This window comes from Echiichthys vipera (genome assembly GCF_963691815.1).
Source record: "Echiichthys vipera genome assembly, chromosome: 7".
Taxonomy (NCBI): Eukaryota; Metazoa; Chordata; class Actinopteri; order Perciformes; family Trachinidae; genus Echiichthys; species Echiichthys vipera.
This window is the reverse complement of record NC_139832.1, coordinates 7,023,953-7,040,568: the sequence shown is the minus strand read 5'-3', so window position 1 is coordinate 7,040,568 and position 16,616 is coordinate 7,023,953. Positions and strand designations below refer to the sequence as shown.

Here is a 16,616-nt window from a genome sequence, read left to right as displayed (position 1 = left end):
TATCCTCCAGTGGAAGATGATTGAGCCAATTAACCACACATACTGGGTTTTTCTTAAGCCGATATCTGCACATATTTATATTATTTACATGAACATGTTTTATCTTAAATGTGTTTATTAAAGAATTGCACCAAGGGATGTACTGAGCAGATGGAAAATGGAGTCTCTGGTGGACAATTTTATTAGACAGACAGTTGTTTCATTATCAAGCACTTATCCCTGTCGGGTTCACGGGGGGTGCTGGAGCCGATCCCAGCTGTTGTTAAAGGTTTTCCAACATCAACTAGTCCCTGACGTCTTTAAGGATACAGATAATCCCTATAAACACCAAATTTATGTTAAAGCCAACAATAGCCATTCATGTTCAACCTCTTGTATCTGTCGGGGTCACGGGGGGATTGGAGCCGATCCCAGGTGACATCGGGCACACCTTTGACACATAGACATACACATATGTGTCAAGGGTGTTTTTAGAGTCATCAACTAACCATCTAACAAACACATGCAAATCATACAGAAAGGACGAGGCCGGGATGCGAACACGGAACCTTCTGGCTGTGAGGCGACAGTGCTAACCCCTATACCACCACGTAGCCCCAGATGTATAAGAACTCTTGTTGGGCTCTACACAGTGGTTAGCACTGTCGCCTCACAGCGAGAAGGTTTCAGGTTGGCATCCCGGCTGGGGCCCTTCTGTATGGAGTTTGCATGTTCTCCCCGTGTCTGTGTGGGTTTTCTCCGGGTTCTCCGGTTTCCTCCCACAGTCCAAAGACGTGCAGGTGTTCGGTTCATTGATGACTCTAAATTGCCCGTAGGTGTGAATGGTTGTCTGTCTCTGTTTGTCTGTCTCTGTTTGTCTCTATGTGTCCTGTGATGGACTGGCGTCCTGTCCAGGGTGTACCCCGCCTCACGCCCGATGTCAGCTGGGATCGGCTCCAGTCCCCCCGCGACCCCGACAGGGACAAGCGGTTGAAGATGAATGACTCTTGTTGGGTTTAACATAAATTTGGTGTTTATGGGGATCTGTATCCTTAAAGACGTCAGTGACTAGTTGACGATGGAAAACCTTTAACAACAGTTCAGTCCTGACAAGGATGCTTATGTACAGCAGAGTGTTTCAGATTACAGATCAATCATTAGGCACATATTTAGAGCTGATAATGCTGATTAAGAAGAAGAATTCCTTAATTGGGAAAATTAAATTTCACTCTGTTATTTTTCATTTTACACACACGCTGCACCTCGGCAGTGCCCAGGGGATGAACTGGCACCTCTCCAGCCACCAGTCCACACTCCATTATTGGTCAACACAGGGACTCTTGTTTTATGGGTTTGACAAACTACACTATGACTTTTTAGGACTATTTTAACATTCTATACTATGACTTTATTTAAAACCTTTTTATGACATTTTTGACTTTTTATGACATGTTTTAAGATACTACACTGTGACTATTTAAAGCTTTTTTCAACATCCTGTACTGTGACTTTTTGGGCTTATTTTTGGAGGCACTATAACATGACGTGTCTTAAGTACTTTCAACATACTATGCTATCACCATTTTAGACAGGCTTTTCCATGACTCATTCAAGGATTTTTGGGACATATTATATTTTAACATTTTTTGCTTTTTTTTCTGAGACTTTTTTGGGGCTTTATTTATGGACACATGATGACTTTTGGCATCTTTTTTTTTTAGTTTTTTCAAAAAACTACTATGACTGCTTTAGACAATCTATCCTATGACTGATTTAAGCATTTTTTGGGACATATTACAACATATTTTGACTTTTTATGACATAATATAAATATGCCTTTTTTTTGTTGGGCTTATTTTTTAGAAACACTAAAATGACTTTTCTTGACTTTTTTCAACAAACTATGCTGTGACTGTTTTAGACAGGCTATCCCAGGACTGATTTACGCATGTTTTGGACATATTATATTTTACCTTTTTTTTTAAAAAAAAACATACTATATAATAACTTTATTTAAAGCCTTGACATGTTTTTAACATACTACATTATGCCTTCTTTGCTTTTTTTGAAATACCATACTGACTTTTTTTGAATAACTTTGTCTTTGACTCTACATCTTTTCTTTTGTGACATACAAGAAAACTGTTTCGTGGCTTTTATGAAATCATATTCATGAGGTGCTTCTGTAAAACGACGCAAGTGGAGAAAAAAAGACACTTGAGTCTTAAGGTCGAGAAAATTTCCAAGTGTAAACAGTGCAACTTTTATTGATTTGTTTAAAGGAAATTTCTATGACACAGTGCTGACATTGCTCTGCATATTGACAAGTGATGACAGAGTACGAGGCCTCACTAACAACCACATTTATTTGCGGGCTGTTTAACAGTTGAAAACAAGCATCGAATTGTAAAAAAGAAAAAAAAAAAACTGTGCAAAGAAATGTCTGCAAGTTAAGAGAAGACAACACACGATAGCGTAGCTCGTCACTACGCAGCTTCAATTTAAGTGTGCAAATGTCAAATTAAAGCTGTAATCCAAAGATGACAGCGGTGCCACGTGACGCAGGTTTGATACAGTTTGGTGTTGAAACTCAAGTTGATTGAACAGACTGAGGCTTCAGGGGATCAGGTTCGTCATGACATCAGTACAGTTAGTATTTGACATTGATCTCACGTCTATCAGTCAGTATCTACAGTCTTAATTTGCATGTTGTTGCCCATTTACTAGCACTCACAGTCTTAATTAATGCTGATATTATCAGCCAACAGTCGCTGGTTCCACTTTCTCAAATGTGAGGATTTGCCTTTTTTTAATTAACAGGTACCCTGTGGAATTTTGTAAACCAGAGTTATGTTTACATTCAGTGTTTCTCACCAAATAAAATGCATATTTTAAAAGTTTATCAAATGCGTTGAATGCATTTTGTTCCTCGTACGACGTTTGCAGAGATGTTTCTTTTTCTGTGTGGAATAATGTGAACTCTGCACTGCTTGCATCAATGTTTACAAGCTCGTATCATTTTCCTTGCTTGCCTTTGTTGGCACATCGCTGCCACCTAGCTGTCGATCAGCAGAAAGCATGAAACCATCAGCGGCAGTGTGTATTGCATCACCAGTGTGAGATACCAACAAAAATGAGGAACTAAACTTGAAAACATTATTCTACAATGTTATAACTGGTCAAAAACTCCACATGGTACCTTGCTTTTTACATTTTTTTTTTACTGTTAGTCCGATAACACGATCTCAAGATGTCACCTTGGAGAAACAATGAATAGACAAAAACATAATTGAAAGATTAACGCAATGAAAATAATTAGTTTCAGCCCTCATTACTGCCAACCAGATCTCCGAGCAGGACTCAGAACTCTTCTGTCCAGGCAGCCTTTGCTTTCCTTTCATTTCACTACTAAAGCATGAAAATATACTTGCAGAGACTTGAAACGTGGTTGAGAAGTCTAATCCACACAGTAGACACATCAGCATTTGTGTGACTGTTGCCTGGTAATGCCTTAAAAGTGTCAAATAACACTTTCTGTACTGCCTCACTAAACAACTTTGACAACAACAGACTGAGACGTGACGCTCACAGGATTACCTGTTTCAAGTCTGTGCAGGTTGATTTTCATACAGTAGGTTATGGTAGTACAAGTTTTTTCTTCTTCTTCTTTCCAGAGTTATAAGAAAAAACAATTTGTAGTAAATGGGTTTAAACATGAAAACACAAGCATTTCAACTCGAATCATTATATCATTCTGGCTGTTGTGGAAGTAACTGTTAACAAGCCCACAAATGTGTACAACTTTCTCCCAAACTGGATTATACCAAAAACACCCTTCTGACTTGAAAAAAGGCACAGACATGTGTAGTTAGAAGAGTAAAGTTTGCACTATGATTGAAATCATATACCTAAAACATTAAACTCACAAGCTTGACCTACGATGCGACCCTTGACCAAGCTGTAGACACCGCTAACCTAATGCCTCTCGATACCCTGCACCCCTCCCCTCAGCATCAATAGTATTTCAAATCTCAAAGAAAAACGACAAAAAGAAAAAACCATGGCTGGTACTTAAGTACTTTATCCACCTGGTGGAAGTGCTCATTAGATTTATTTATTCATTTAACGGTTGTTTTTATCCCTTTGAATCGTTAAAAAGAGGAAACATAGTGAGACTCCGGGCCACTTTCTTCATCTGGGTCCCCAGAAATATTCGATGAGAGAGCAGCCGCGCTGTAAACAATTAACCACTGCTGATGTGAGGGAGCTCCTGATCACACGAGGGGGGAGAAAACCCTGAGAACGACCGACTCGGTTCATTTCCTGTCTCTTGTGGAAATCAATGGAATCGTTCATCTATTTTCTCTTTTTTCCGCGTGTCCATATCTTTGTGTACGCAAACTCTTTTCATCTAATAAGAAAATATTTGTGGAAGGTTAAATGAAAAATATACAATTATTAATACAATAGAGTACAGAGCTATATGTTAAAGGTGATTAAAAAAACAGGTTGATTGTTTCTCCCTTTACAATGCGCGCATTTTCCTTGGTTTAAAGGCAAGAGGTAAAGTGTATAAGAAGAAGGCAGCCTCTTGTGGCTGGTGCTCGAAGGATTAGGCGATTGCTTTTGCTTCTGGTAAGAAAGCCTCCCAGTACTTTATGAGCTGGAGAAAAGAACACAAGAGACAACAGGGTCAGTCTCATTCGTAATAAACAGAAAAGAAGGGGGTGATATTTAGGATTAACAGCGTGCTATCTAACTTAACTTATCGACAGATGAATTAACAATGAAGTTAATTGTTACTTGGACCCCTAATCTTTCTTAGTTGTTTATCCGTGCATATAAGAAAAGAAAAGTATAATAAGAAAAGAAAAATCAAGGGTGGCATAAAAAACCCCTGAGTGCTAGTGAAAGGATTTGCCACCAATTTACAAACAGACATAAATATTTTTTAAATATCTAAAAAGAAAATAATATTATTTCCAAACAAGAAATACTACAGATAAAAAAGGATGACAGTGAGATATATTTGCCCATCTTTCCTTCTCCTGTCATCGTGTAAAAAAAAATAATGCATACCCTCTTTTCCTAAAATATTAAAATTTTGTAGATCACTGAATCTGCAAATTTCTCACTCTTCCATTTGTAACTTTTCATTTTAATAATATAAACATATTATACTGCTGCAGATCACCAGCTCCAAATCCTTTCTATGATGAGAAAAAACAAACAATTCTGTAATACGATGAATCAAAACAAGGACTGTCATAGTTAGAAAAGTCCTATTTATAGATGTACACTGACTGGCTTGACAAGAACATTTGATTATGGAAATGTTAACTATTCCCATTTGGGGAGAAAGAGAGAGACTCACCTGTTGCTGAGACTGAAGCAGACACTCCAAGTATTTAATTATCTCTCTTTTACAGTTCCTGGCCTTTTCTTTCTGTTTGATTAAATAAAAACAATCCAGCGGTCAGTGATGAAGAACACCTTCAGCTGTCCAGTAACTGAATTGTTACTGAATGTAACACAGATGAACGTCAATACCTCAAAGCGGACCACTTCCTTGCGCACAGTAGCAGAAACTCTGTCAAAGTCTCTCTCGTACTGCGTCACTTTGGCCTCCCACTGTGAACGAGAGGAGAAGAGTTCAAAGACGCTCAGGAACGACGCACAATCGTGTCAGGACATTAAAAAGAAGGAAATGTAGTGAATGATAGAAGTAAGAATATGATGAGTTAAATAGAGTTTCTTAGTCAGAATTATGAGTTAAAGTTGTGTCTACGTGTTTCATATTCCACACTAAGAAAGTCTTCTCAAAAATATTGGGGTGTGTGGGCGAGTGGTCAGAGCAGTCGCCCCATGTTAAGAGGCTGAGGGTCCTCAAGGCAGTGGCCGCGGGTTCGACTCTGACCTGCGGCCCTTAGCTGCATGTCTCCTCCTCTCTCACCCCATTTCCTGTCTATCCTTTATAATAAAGGCTTCAAAAACTGCCAAAAAAATAATAATCAAAATGTTGTTTTTTGTACATCAAATGTTGTGATGTTCACTTTTAAGTCTTAACCTTTCTTTTTTTAATGAATTTCCTAAATAATGCCCAATGCTCGATTAAAGTGATTTATTAAAGTCATCCTTAAAGAATATTGAGGATTAAAAGCAGCCTTATCAGACAGAATAAGGCATATTTTGTATGTAGGAAGAAACCTAAACATTCAATATTTAAGCTTTTTCTTGCCGGGACAAAATAAATGAGCACATGTTGCTCCAGTGCACCCGTTTTTTCATTAAATTAGTTCATGACAGACAGACTTTACTGTGTCCTGACACTAATCAAGTTCATTCAAAATCAATTAAACTCAATTTGTGTTGTATCCAATAGTGCTTCCTGTTTCTAATGACAGGAACAATATAAAGGCTTTTCAAGACGCCCATTCAGCACTCAAACATTGTTCTGAATCTGGAAAAAAAACACACAAGTTAATTTTACTGTGGTGATTTCTGCCTGCGCTGTACCTCAGCGATCTCCTCTTTGGCCAGCTGCAGTTTGTCGGGCTTGTTGGCCCAAAGCAGTTTGGCCTCGGTCTCCCTCTTCTTTTGCAGCACAGCCTGAGCATCCTGCCAACGCTGCCACGCCTTCATCCGGTGATCAAACGACCCCTGCAGGTCACAAACACACACGCACACACACAAAGGATCAATTCATGTTGAGTTTTGGTTATTTACTTTAGCCATGTCGCTGAGGCTCCTCTTCAGAACAGCTGTTCAAATCATATCCAAGCCTTTAGTTCACGGAAAGTTTGCTTGTTATGGGGAGAGTAATAAAAATGTTTAACCAACTTTAGAATAATACCAGATTCCGAAGTCATACTTTAGGCTTTGAAATTTGATATTTTGGGAGACGTGAGTGAAAAGGCTGCTCAGATAAAATAACGCAATACTATGACACTGCCTCGTTCTTCATAGTTTATACAATTACTCAATCGCATCCATTCCACCGTAGTTCTAGTTTATTGGCAACACAGCTACTTGGACTAAATTAAAATTCGATCTCAAGTTTGTAATGAATGTAACAACGTGCACAACATGAAATGTAATAACTCTAAATCTAGTCTGGGAAAAAAGTGACAGCGCTTCTATTACTTTAACATTGTGGGTGATTTTTATGGACAAACAAACAAATGTTTTTCGGGACATCCAGAAAAGATTCAAACAGATCTTGTCAGTACCCTCACGGATCCAAGCAGGCGGATGTAATCTGCGATGAGTTCGGCAAAGCTGAAAGTGTCGTTGGCAGCCTGTTCCTGGTGTAACTGCTCCATCTTGTCCTCCACCTCTGCCAGCTGAGAGAGAGCTCGGGACAGAGCCGTGTTGTCCTCCGCGCTGCCCAGCATGGCGGCGCTTTTCGCAAAGCTGGCTGTGTTTAACGACAGCTCTGGAGGGCAAGAGCGATTAAAATGATTATATAAAAAATTTCAACATGTAGTTAGAATCGTCATCATTGGGAGTAAAAAAATAACTAAGTGATCATCTAGGGAAGATGGATCACAAACTCAACTTGCTAATAATAAGTGATTTTCAAATATTCCCATACTGATCCATTTTCTGACACCAGCTCATGTCATGGTGGAGTAAAAGATAGAGAAACCTGATCTTTGTGGAAAAATTATCCTCATCCCTCGTCAGACTAACGAATAATCAGCTCGGGACATTAAATGAAGAAACACGGTTTCTTTTTGAGGTTGGAGGGGAGACGACTAACCTTTTCTGTGGAGGACCAGAGATTCCACCAGCGTGTGGAGCTTCCTGAACTGCTGGTCTGCAGACTCCACCTCTTGCAGCTTCTCCTCAAACCACTGCAGTAAAAACACACTGTTACAACAAGTGTGTCGTCTGTTATGTGAAGACTGAGCTCTGTGACGTTACAGAGGATAAAGCACACTACTGTAAAAAGCTAAACTACGTTAAATCACACTGCATCACCAAGCAGATAAGACTTATCGTGAATAACATCTGTATGATGATTGAACCTCAGTATTTTTGGTTACTAAGGTGAATATGCAAATGAGTAACAGACTCATTAAAGGTTAGTGACTTAAAGGACTTTAAAGATTCATACAACAACCTTGATATGACATGTATGCAAAATATTACTCTGGTGCTCTGTGAAGAAAGTGTTGAGCTTAAAACACACCGGAAATCGATTGTGAAAACACTGGAGTGCGGTTTAATGTACTTTTGCATGTATTGTAACGTGTGTATGTATGCTGAAATAACCATTCTGTTGAATATCTGAATAAACTCAGTATGCCTGTGAGAGTTACTTTGAGCTCAGATCAAGAGGAAATCAGTGTCTTTATACAACAACTCTTGACAAACAAGCTCTTTGATCGGCGTGACCGGCTGCTTCATCTTCAGTTCATAGTAAACTACGGCACTATCCACTAAATTCAGAGTTAAGTGTTATCTTGCACCATAGCAAACACTGGCCACAAAAGCTTCAATCAATAGCACCAGATGGGTTTACAAAAGAATGTGTTTTCCAGTCTGTCTGATCATTTATGGTTATCATAAATACTGTGTCAACACCAGAGGACACAAAGGAACCCACGAAATTCTCCTCAGAACAAACTAAGATTAATTGCAAAAATTGTTAAGTTAACAGAAAAATGTTATGGTAAGCCAGTGTGCACAAAAAAGGATCTAATATGGCACTTTGCCCTTTAGTGCTTTGATCAGAGTATGCCATCAGACTTTAACTGAGAACCTGAAATGTTCTGCTTTTTACTGGATGCAGATTTCCTCATTACTGCTGTTCACAACGGTTTTCACTCTTAAAAAGCCCTGATGCAGCAGGAGTGTCTGTTTACAGCGTAACTCACCACGTCTGACTCATTCATCTTGATAGTCATTTTACTGACTGCATCTGTTGCTTTGTTGATCATTTTCAGGAAGCCGGCGCCGCTCAGAGCCTGGGTGCTCACTGCTCTGGGCAACTAAAGACACACACATTATCAGAGTACAGCTATCATGTAGCAAAACTTCAGATACACAAAGAGATCGAATAGAAGTAAATGGCAGAAGAATAATACACTGCTCTGAATGGTTACTTCAACATGAACACTGATTTCCAGATGCAAGCATGTTTTCTGTCTTAAACAGTACAGTATTCCAGTGGACTGGGTGTAAAACGAAAAAAATGTTTGTCTTATTAAAAACGGACAAAGCCCTGAGGCTCCTCAAACTCAAACTTACTTCTTCTCTCTCCAGGAACTCTCTGACATCGGGATCTTGGAGAAGTGATGGATGATTTACCACCCTCTGGAGATACCTTTTAAATAGGAAAATGAGAAAAAGTCTCACTTTCCTGCAGCTAAGAACACCGATTTTTATAACTAATTGACATAAAGCAGCTTTGATTACGTTCCTCTTCCTCTATGACTCATTCCTCTTACCTCTCCAAAGCGCCTCTTCTTCTCTCAACAAAGTCTACAGATGAGGAATCTTCCTTTCCCACCTTCATCTTTGTCATACCTGTGCAAGACAACATCCCTTCTTATAGCTGCTGGAGATTAGATTGATGGTTACAGTAAAGCCAAGTCAGCATACCCAGGATGCTCTTCTCTGGTGGCGGAGGCACAATGAATCCATTTGGTCCATGTTTTTCAGAAAGCTTCTCATAGAGGCCGAGGAAGTCGCTGAAGCGTCGCCTCACTGTAAATGTCTTGTTGCGGAACATGGCCAGAGTGGTCTGAAACACAGATTCAGATTATTGGTTGGATTTCATGTATCGAACAGGCTTCAGTTTGGTCAGTTACTACCATAAAACTATGATGCAATCTACGTTTGCCTTTCAAAACCAGTGCATGGGCGTTTCTCCTTCAATATGCTGACCAGTGTTTCCTCACTGTTACAACACATATGATGAGTGACTGAACGTCCTCTGGATTGAAGCTGACCAACTTCAGATCAAGTGAAACACTGTAGAGTGTATAAGTTTTTACCTGTGTGGCTACTTTGTAGGCCATATAGGCGTTCATCCCATCCCCTGAAAAAAAAGGAAGGAAGATGAAAGTCAGTGAAAAAAGACACAAACTGATATGAATACTTATGAGATATTACTCGAGGCAAGATGTATGTGGGTTTCCTTTCTGATAATTTCTCACTAATTTCACTTTTTGGTTCTTTGGTCTTTTTCACAAGTTTGAAATAATTGAATTTCTCATAAAAATCTTTGCTAACTTGATGTTTACAGTGCACAGCAATTACTAGCCTCACTGCAATTAACTAAATAATAAAACAGGCCAAAACGGAATAAAAATAATAACTTGCACCTATTTTTTCAGGGTCTTTGACAGAAACGTTGATGTCAAATTTGTCATCCTGTTCTTCTTCTTCCTCTTCTTCCAACTGAAACAAAAATTGAAACTTAAATTAGCAAATCACTGAACAGTTTTCATTCATTACTTTGCTGCGGTCTCACTGGGAATTTCACTCTGGGATTTGATGTGTGTGTGTTTTTACCTCCTCTAAGGCAGCAGACTGTGGCTTGGCCAGGCTGGCAGCTGCTGACAGCGAGGGGGCGGACGCAGACGGTTTGGCCATCACATCTTTCTTTCTCTCATCCCGTGGACTGTCGAGAGACAGCTCCACTGTGGCTTCTGTTAGAGAGGAAAAGAAACAAAAAAAAAAACCAACAGACTGAGGTCATTAGATGCTGAATGGAAATGTGCAGAGAGAGATGTCCGTCATTTACTTTACCTCTTGGGCTGTCTGTGCATGAACTTGAATAAGTATTTGTGTCAGACATGGACTCTTGAACAGCTACAGTCTTGTTTGCTTACAGTCTTTGGCGTATTACAGCCGAGTCACATGTGGACCCGTTCTTGTAAACAGAAGTCACAAGTGTCTAATTTATCAAACAGTTAAAGGGGAGCTCCCTCACTTGTACACACCAAAGTCAGTTTACAGGTGTTGGGGAGGAATGGTGCATATGTAAAAAATAAAATTGATAAATCGCCGAAAGTAATGTCCATTAAGTCAGTGTTGGTCGGACCTGAAGACTACAAGTAAATATGGGGGTCTGGACTAGACTGGAGTATGCACTACTAGCACACTCCGACTGAACTGTCAGTGATCAAATTGCATTGCGGGTAGTGTAGGTGCCGGTTTTTGACAAGAAAGAAGAAAGCGGAGACTAAAAGACAAAAGACTGTATCTCTGGTTGACAATAAAATAAATCCCTGGTTTCAATCTGGCAGTGAACCTTTGCTGCGAGTCATCCTCCATCTGTCTCCCCTCATTTCCTGTAAGCTTTCCTCCGTCCAATATCTAATAAAACAAACCTTATTAAATAATGGCAAACATAGCTCCAAAAAATAAACACTGCAAAGTAAAGACATACACCGCAAAGCCATAATATGACCATCTGGTGTTTTTTGTTCTGGCTATGTTGTTACTTCCAATAAAAAAACTTGAGAGTGCAGTTATCTGCTGCACACATGACTTTGAATGTAACTCAAGCTATTAACTAGTAACTATTAAATTTCCTTGCGGGAGTCATCCCAAAGGGATCAATAAAGAGAAGTCTGAGTCTAAGTGTTCCCACATGTTGGCTAACAAATTAACTGAAATAAAAAGCATAATTGTATTTTACATCCGTCTTATTCTTTTTTTTTTTGTTTTTAGCTTTTTTTATTGTCTATTGTCTTAAATGACTGTTTCTAAATGTGTTTTGTTTTTACGTAAAGCACTTTGAATTGCCTTGTTGCTGAAATGTGCTATAAATAAACCTACCATAAATTTTTGTGTTATATGAACACCCCCTTTGTCACTAATGCTCCCCTTAGAACACTAAACCCTAAAATCTGGGTCATTTTACGTGTTAAAGAAAACTAGTGGACCCACCAGCAAATATATCCGCCTCCTCTTCAGAGTGGACTCCATTAGTCTTGGAGTTGACAGTGCTGGTGCTTTTGATGCTGGGCACTGTGGCGACGGCTTCCTCAGTGAAGATATCAGCAGGTTCTGCGGGAGCACTGTCTTGCAGAGGCCCACCTGTGATACTAACATCAGTGGCAGCTTTGGTTGCGGCAGGTTTGTCCTTCTGCTCTTTGCTGACGGTTTTCCTTGAGGTGGCACCAAGCGGCTCACCGAACAGATCCTCATCGGGTTCACCGAAGAGGCTTTTCTGTAGCGGCTTGGCGGATTTAGTGTGCCGCGATTCTGTGAACAAGTCGCTTCCTTCGTCTTCGAACAGGTCGACTGTTTCCCGGCTGGGTATTTTAGCTTTGGCAGCTGGTGGAGCATCACCAAGGAGGTCAACCAATGGGTCGACGAATGTGTCACTGGCAGGTGGTGGCTGTTGTGTGACGCTGGCAGGTAAATCGCCACTGAGGTCAATAATTTGATCAGTGGAAGTTTCTTTTACTTCCTGTTCATCATCACTTCCTGTTTCCTCATCACCAGGTGTCTCTGTAACATCACTGGTCACTTCAGTTTTCACAGTTGCTTCTTCAACAGTGTCATCTGCAACCACAACTTCCTCTTGTGGGGATTCAGTTTCACTTCCAAATATGTCAACAAAATCATCTGAGGGCTCATCTAAAGGGATTTCAGTTGTGTCTTTTGCTGCAACTGTATCTGTAACGGCACTTTCAGCTGCGACGGATTCATCAGGAGAGTCGCTTACGTTGTTTGTTAGGTCGACAAAATCATCCAAGGGTTCGCTGACGACTTCGCTTGCTGGTGTGTTTTCTGTTTGGCTAACGAGGGGCTCGATTAGGGGATCATCCATGATGTCACTGGGGGGGTTCAATAAAACATCACTGAGTTGACTGGCAGGCGGCAGTGTGGTGTCCATTTCGGTCAGTGGAGGGGTGCTCTGGAGCTGAGGGGAAAAGAGAAAAAAGATGTTCTTTAAAAGGGCTGCAACTAAAAATCTGTCAATTATGTTTTGGACAAATCATCCGGACAATAAAATGTCAGGAAATAGCAAAAAGAAAGCCCATCCCTGTATTCTTCAGCCCATTGTTATGTTGATTTTTTTTTATGTCAAACAATCCAAAATCCCAAATTATCCACTTAATAATCATACTTAACACGACAAAGCAGGGAATCTTCAAATTTTGTTTTACATATGACTAAAAAGTTTTTCTTGTAAATGATAATCTTCTAATCTAATCACAAGAAATTAAGCTTACAAAATTAGACGTTGTCATTAAAAAGACATCTCCTCATACCATAAAGAAAATGCCCCAAACCTTGGATTTGAATATGATATTGCTAAAAACCCAACTTTAGCAGATAATGAAAGGGGCAAATATGGCTGCCTATTAGATGTCTCTTTAGATTTATGAGTCAACAGCCTAATGTTTGCTTTCGTGCTTATTTGCACGGGATTGTTCAACTTGATTCTGAGCCTCCAGGTGACACTTTTCCAAACTCACAACAGAAGACCAAACGTTTTTTTTTTTAATAAAAAGTTCCACACTACATGGTGTGTAGCAAAAAACATTATTTTTAATTTGAATGATGCTCTTTTAGTACCGTCATGTTGTCGCTCTGTTTCCTTTTTTCTATTCTTATTTTTATGTGAAGCAGTTTTTAACTTTGTTTGCATAAGTGCGATATTATATTATTATCATTATTAAGATTCTATCATGTTCTCACAAAGAATACAGTGAATACACTCAGTTGCCAGTTTAATAGGTATGTCTAGTTAAAACTAATTTTAGAACAGTAACAGCAATAAAGCCTCTCTTCTTAAAGATTGTAAAGTCCCGTTATTGTTGAAACTTTTATGGAAAGGTGTTGATTAAACTTTATGATCATTTTGGAGGCTGTAGTTTGAGGTGCTGTTGAATTGTATTATGTTATATTGACCTATCTTCTTCATGCCTCATTGTGCATAAGGGCTGTACGATTTCTGCAGTGATGCAGTTTTTACGGGAAAGGTTTACCAGCCCAACCTCCCAATCTGAAGGGCCACGGGGTCACACTCTGTCCTGTTTATATCCTTTGGCCTGTTCGGCATCAGTGTTCCTACCAGAAGCACAAGACCTCAGTCGATATCGCTCCAGGGGTCACGTTGTAAAATTGCGAGTTGTAATATTTAATCCATCCTCACTGGAGACAACATTACAATCACCTCTCAGCTCGCTGCCGCCCGCAAACTGGCAAAATTAACAAGACATATTCTCATACCATAAACTTTGAAAAGAAAATGTCCATTAAACCTTCTGAAACTGTAATCGAAGTCTCCAGTTGTATGATCTTTACATCCAAAATGCATGCATTTTCACTCAAATATGGCTAATAACACAACATTCTCAAAGTCATCATGTTGTTTAGATGTTATCCTGTCTGTGCGGTGTAATATTTAGTCCACCCTCACTGTCAAAAGCATTCATACATCAATACCATGTGAAGTATGAATGCTAAAACCATGTGATTCAAATCGCTATATTATCCACATTCAATAGTATCGAAAGCACGGAAGCTATTAAAAAGGCAGATCAACAATCATTTTAAACCCAAGGCTAAACAGACAACTGGGAAGAAAAATCAACTGTGTGTTTATGTGTTTAATGACTTTTTGTGAACCAGCATTTTGTGCATATTTTAAATTTGATCTTGATTTAATTTGAATTAAATATGATCCTATTGTGTGCCTAGGGCCTTTTTTTTGGCGACGTATCAAGAGTTATTTTTTATACTAGTATTGCATTATTATTTAAAATTCTGGTGTTATGGGAAACACCTCTCACCTATATATGTATAGTGTAAACAACGAACTGATAAACATGTTCCTTTTCTGTGATAGCCCTGGTCCATCTCCAAACATTACTTCAGCTACTGGCTCTGTTGAATGTTACATCCATCCAAACAACTTGCTGAGTAATGACTTCCATGCAGCAGTGAGTAAAAAAAAAAATCAAAGACAGCAACTTTCCAATCTCTCTCTCTCTGAACTTTGACTGTGGGAAAACATCCGGGTTCTGACCATGTGACCACAGCCCACTCACATGACAGGAGGCTGCAGAGCCAGCTTTTTAATCCTCATTCAAAAAAACAAAAAAAAGGAAAGTGAATTTTAAACCACTTCTTATTGTGAATAACAAACTCCAAGATATCAAAAACAAACCCCACAGCCTTCATTCTCTGCACACTGCTAACATTAGGCTGCTTTTACATGTGCATGGCCTAAAAGTCCACTAAATGTTAAAGAGCATACCTTCAGATTTTAATGCAAGTTAACCTGGAAGTGTGTAAGAGAATCTGCTCAGGCAACACCAACATATCACTGACCGACTAGGAACTTTATTTGATTAACTCGTGTCATCTGGTTTCCTACTCGACCTGATCAAATCACTGCTACATTGCAACTTTTCAGGAAGAAATCAGTACCAAAATGGGCGTTTGCAACACTGTCAAAGATCAATACAAAGCTGCTTTAAAGCCAGACACGGTCATAGAAAGTGGCATAACTTAGGTTCCAGTAAATGCTGCAAGTCAAACGTGATCAGACACGACAGTTGGTTGTGTTAACGTGATTTTCTTACAGTTTCCTCGAAGCTAAAACTAGCCAAATGTCTGTCAACACCCGTTCAAAGCTTTTGCTAAAAACGCCTTATTAGCTTTCTTCGTTGGCGTCAGCTAAGTTAGTTTAATTAGTTTTTATGAAGTCAATGTCTGTTAGCCAAATAACTACTATTTTGACAGTTAATATCAGTTAGATAAGTGTTAGTATTTTGGCAGTTAATGTAATTTAGCTAAGTTAACTGTTAGTATTTTGGCTTTAATGTCAGTTAGCTAAGTTAATTGTTAGTATGTTGGAAGTTAATGTCGGTTAGCTAAGTTAACGGTTAGTATTTTGGCAGTTAAGGTCAGTTAGCTAAGTTAATTGTTAGTATTTTGGCAGTTAATGTCAGTTAGCTAAGTTAACTGTTAGTATTTTGGCAGTTAATGTCAGTTAGCTAAGTTAACTGTTAGTATTTTGGCAGTTAATGTCAGTTAGCTAAGTTAATTGTTAGTATTTGGCAGTTAATGTCAGTTAGCCCAAATCAGAGGCAGCTAATAGCTTAGCGCATGAAATCAACGTTAACTCCAACGTTACGTTCAGACATACTGCGCTCGTGAAGAGGTCGTCCCCGTCGTCTTCCTCATCACTATCTCGGCCTCCGACGTCTTCAGAGTCCAGCACATCTTGATCCTCGGAGTCCGGGAACGGAGGAGGACTGCGCTCCGAGCTGGTCGCCATCTTTCAATCTTCTTAAAAACACACACACAACAAGGGGAGGCAACGTCAACGGCTCCCCTCTTCTTCTTCTTCTCTTCTGCTCCTCTTGCTCAACGCCGCACAGACGTGTCTCCTTTAGCGGCTAACGTTAACCTCCGTCGCTCATAAAGCTACAGCGCTGTGGTGTGGTTCGCTTGGATGTCGTACAACTAAACCCGAACAGAGGAGTGACTTGACTGGAGGTTCAGGACGTGCAAAGTGCCGCCGTGCTTGTTTTACTTCCTGGTCCTCCTTCTTGTCAGGTTAGCTTCACTGTTAGCCAGAGCGGCTTGGTTGGTAGGTTGGTAGTCATGAGACAGATGCAGCGGTTGAAACAGTAACATGGACCTGGACAGGG

The 16,616-nt window shown here is 39.6% G+C and overlaps 1 protein-coding gene across 1 annotated transcript; it reads right to left on the bottom strand.

The window, feature by feature from the left end:
- Window positions 1-2,209: 2,209 nt before the first annotated feature.
- snx1a (sorting nexin 1a) lies at window positions 2,210-16,436 on the bottom strand. Its single transcript, XM_083916750.1, has 15 exons — window positions 16,109-16,436; window positions 11,887-12,868; window positions 10,504-10,640; window positions 10,314-10,389; window positions 9,984-10,027; window positions 9,589-9,730; window positions 9,435-9,513; window positions 9,235-9,310; window positions 8,862-8,975; window positions 7,742-7,835; window positions 7,209-7,414; window positions 6,496-6,639; window positions 5,530-5,610; window positions 5,354-5,425; window positions 2,210-4,642 (listed from the first exon to the last, which is right to left on the bottom strand). The coding sequence occupies exons 1-15, from the start codon at window positions 16,238-16,240 to the stop codon at window positions 4,592-4,594; spliced, it is 2,430 nt and encodes an 809-aa protein (XP_083772876.1). The 5' UTR covers window positions 16,241-16,436; the 3' UTR covers window positions 2,210-4,591.
- Window positions 16,437-16,616: the final 180 nt, after the last annotated feature.

Coding starts and splice junctions, on each gene's coding strand:
- snx1a (XM_083916750.1), bottom strand. CDS start 16,240: ATGGCGACCAGCTCGGAGCGCAGTCCTCCTCCGTTCCCGGACTCCGAG. Junction 10,641..11,886: donor GGAGGCGGATATATTTGCTG/GTGGGTCCACTA, acceptor CCTCTCTAACAG/AAGCCACAGTGGAGCTGTCT. Junction 6,640..7,208: donor GCCTGCTTGGATCCGTGAGG/GTACTGACAAGA, acceptor TGTGACCTGCAG/GGGTCGTTTGATCACCGGAT.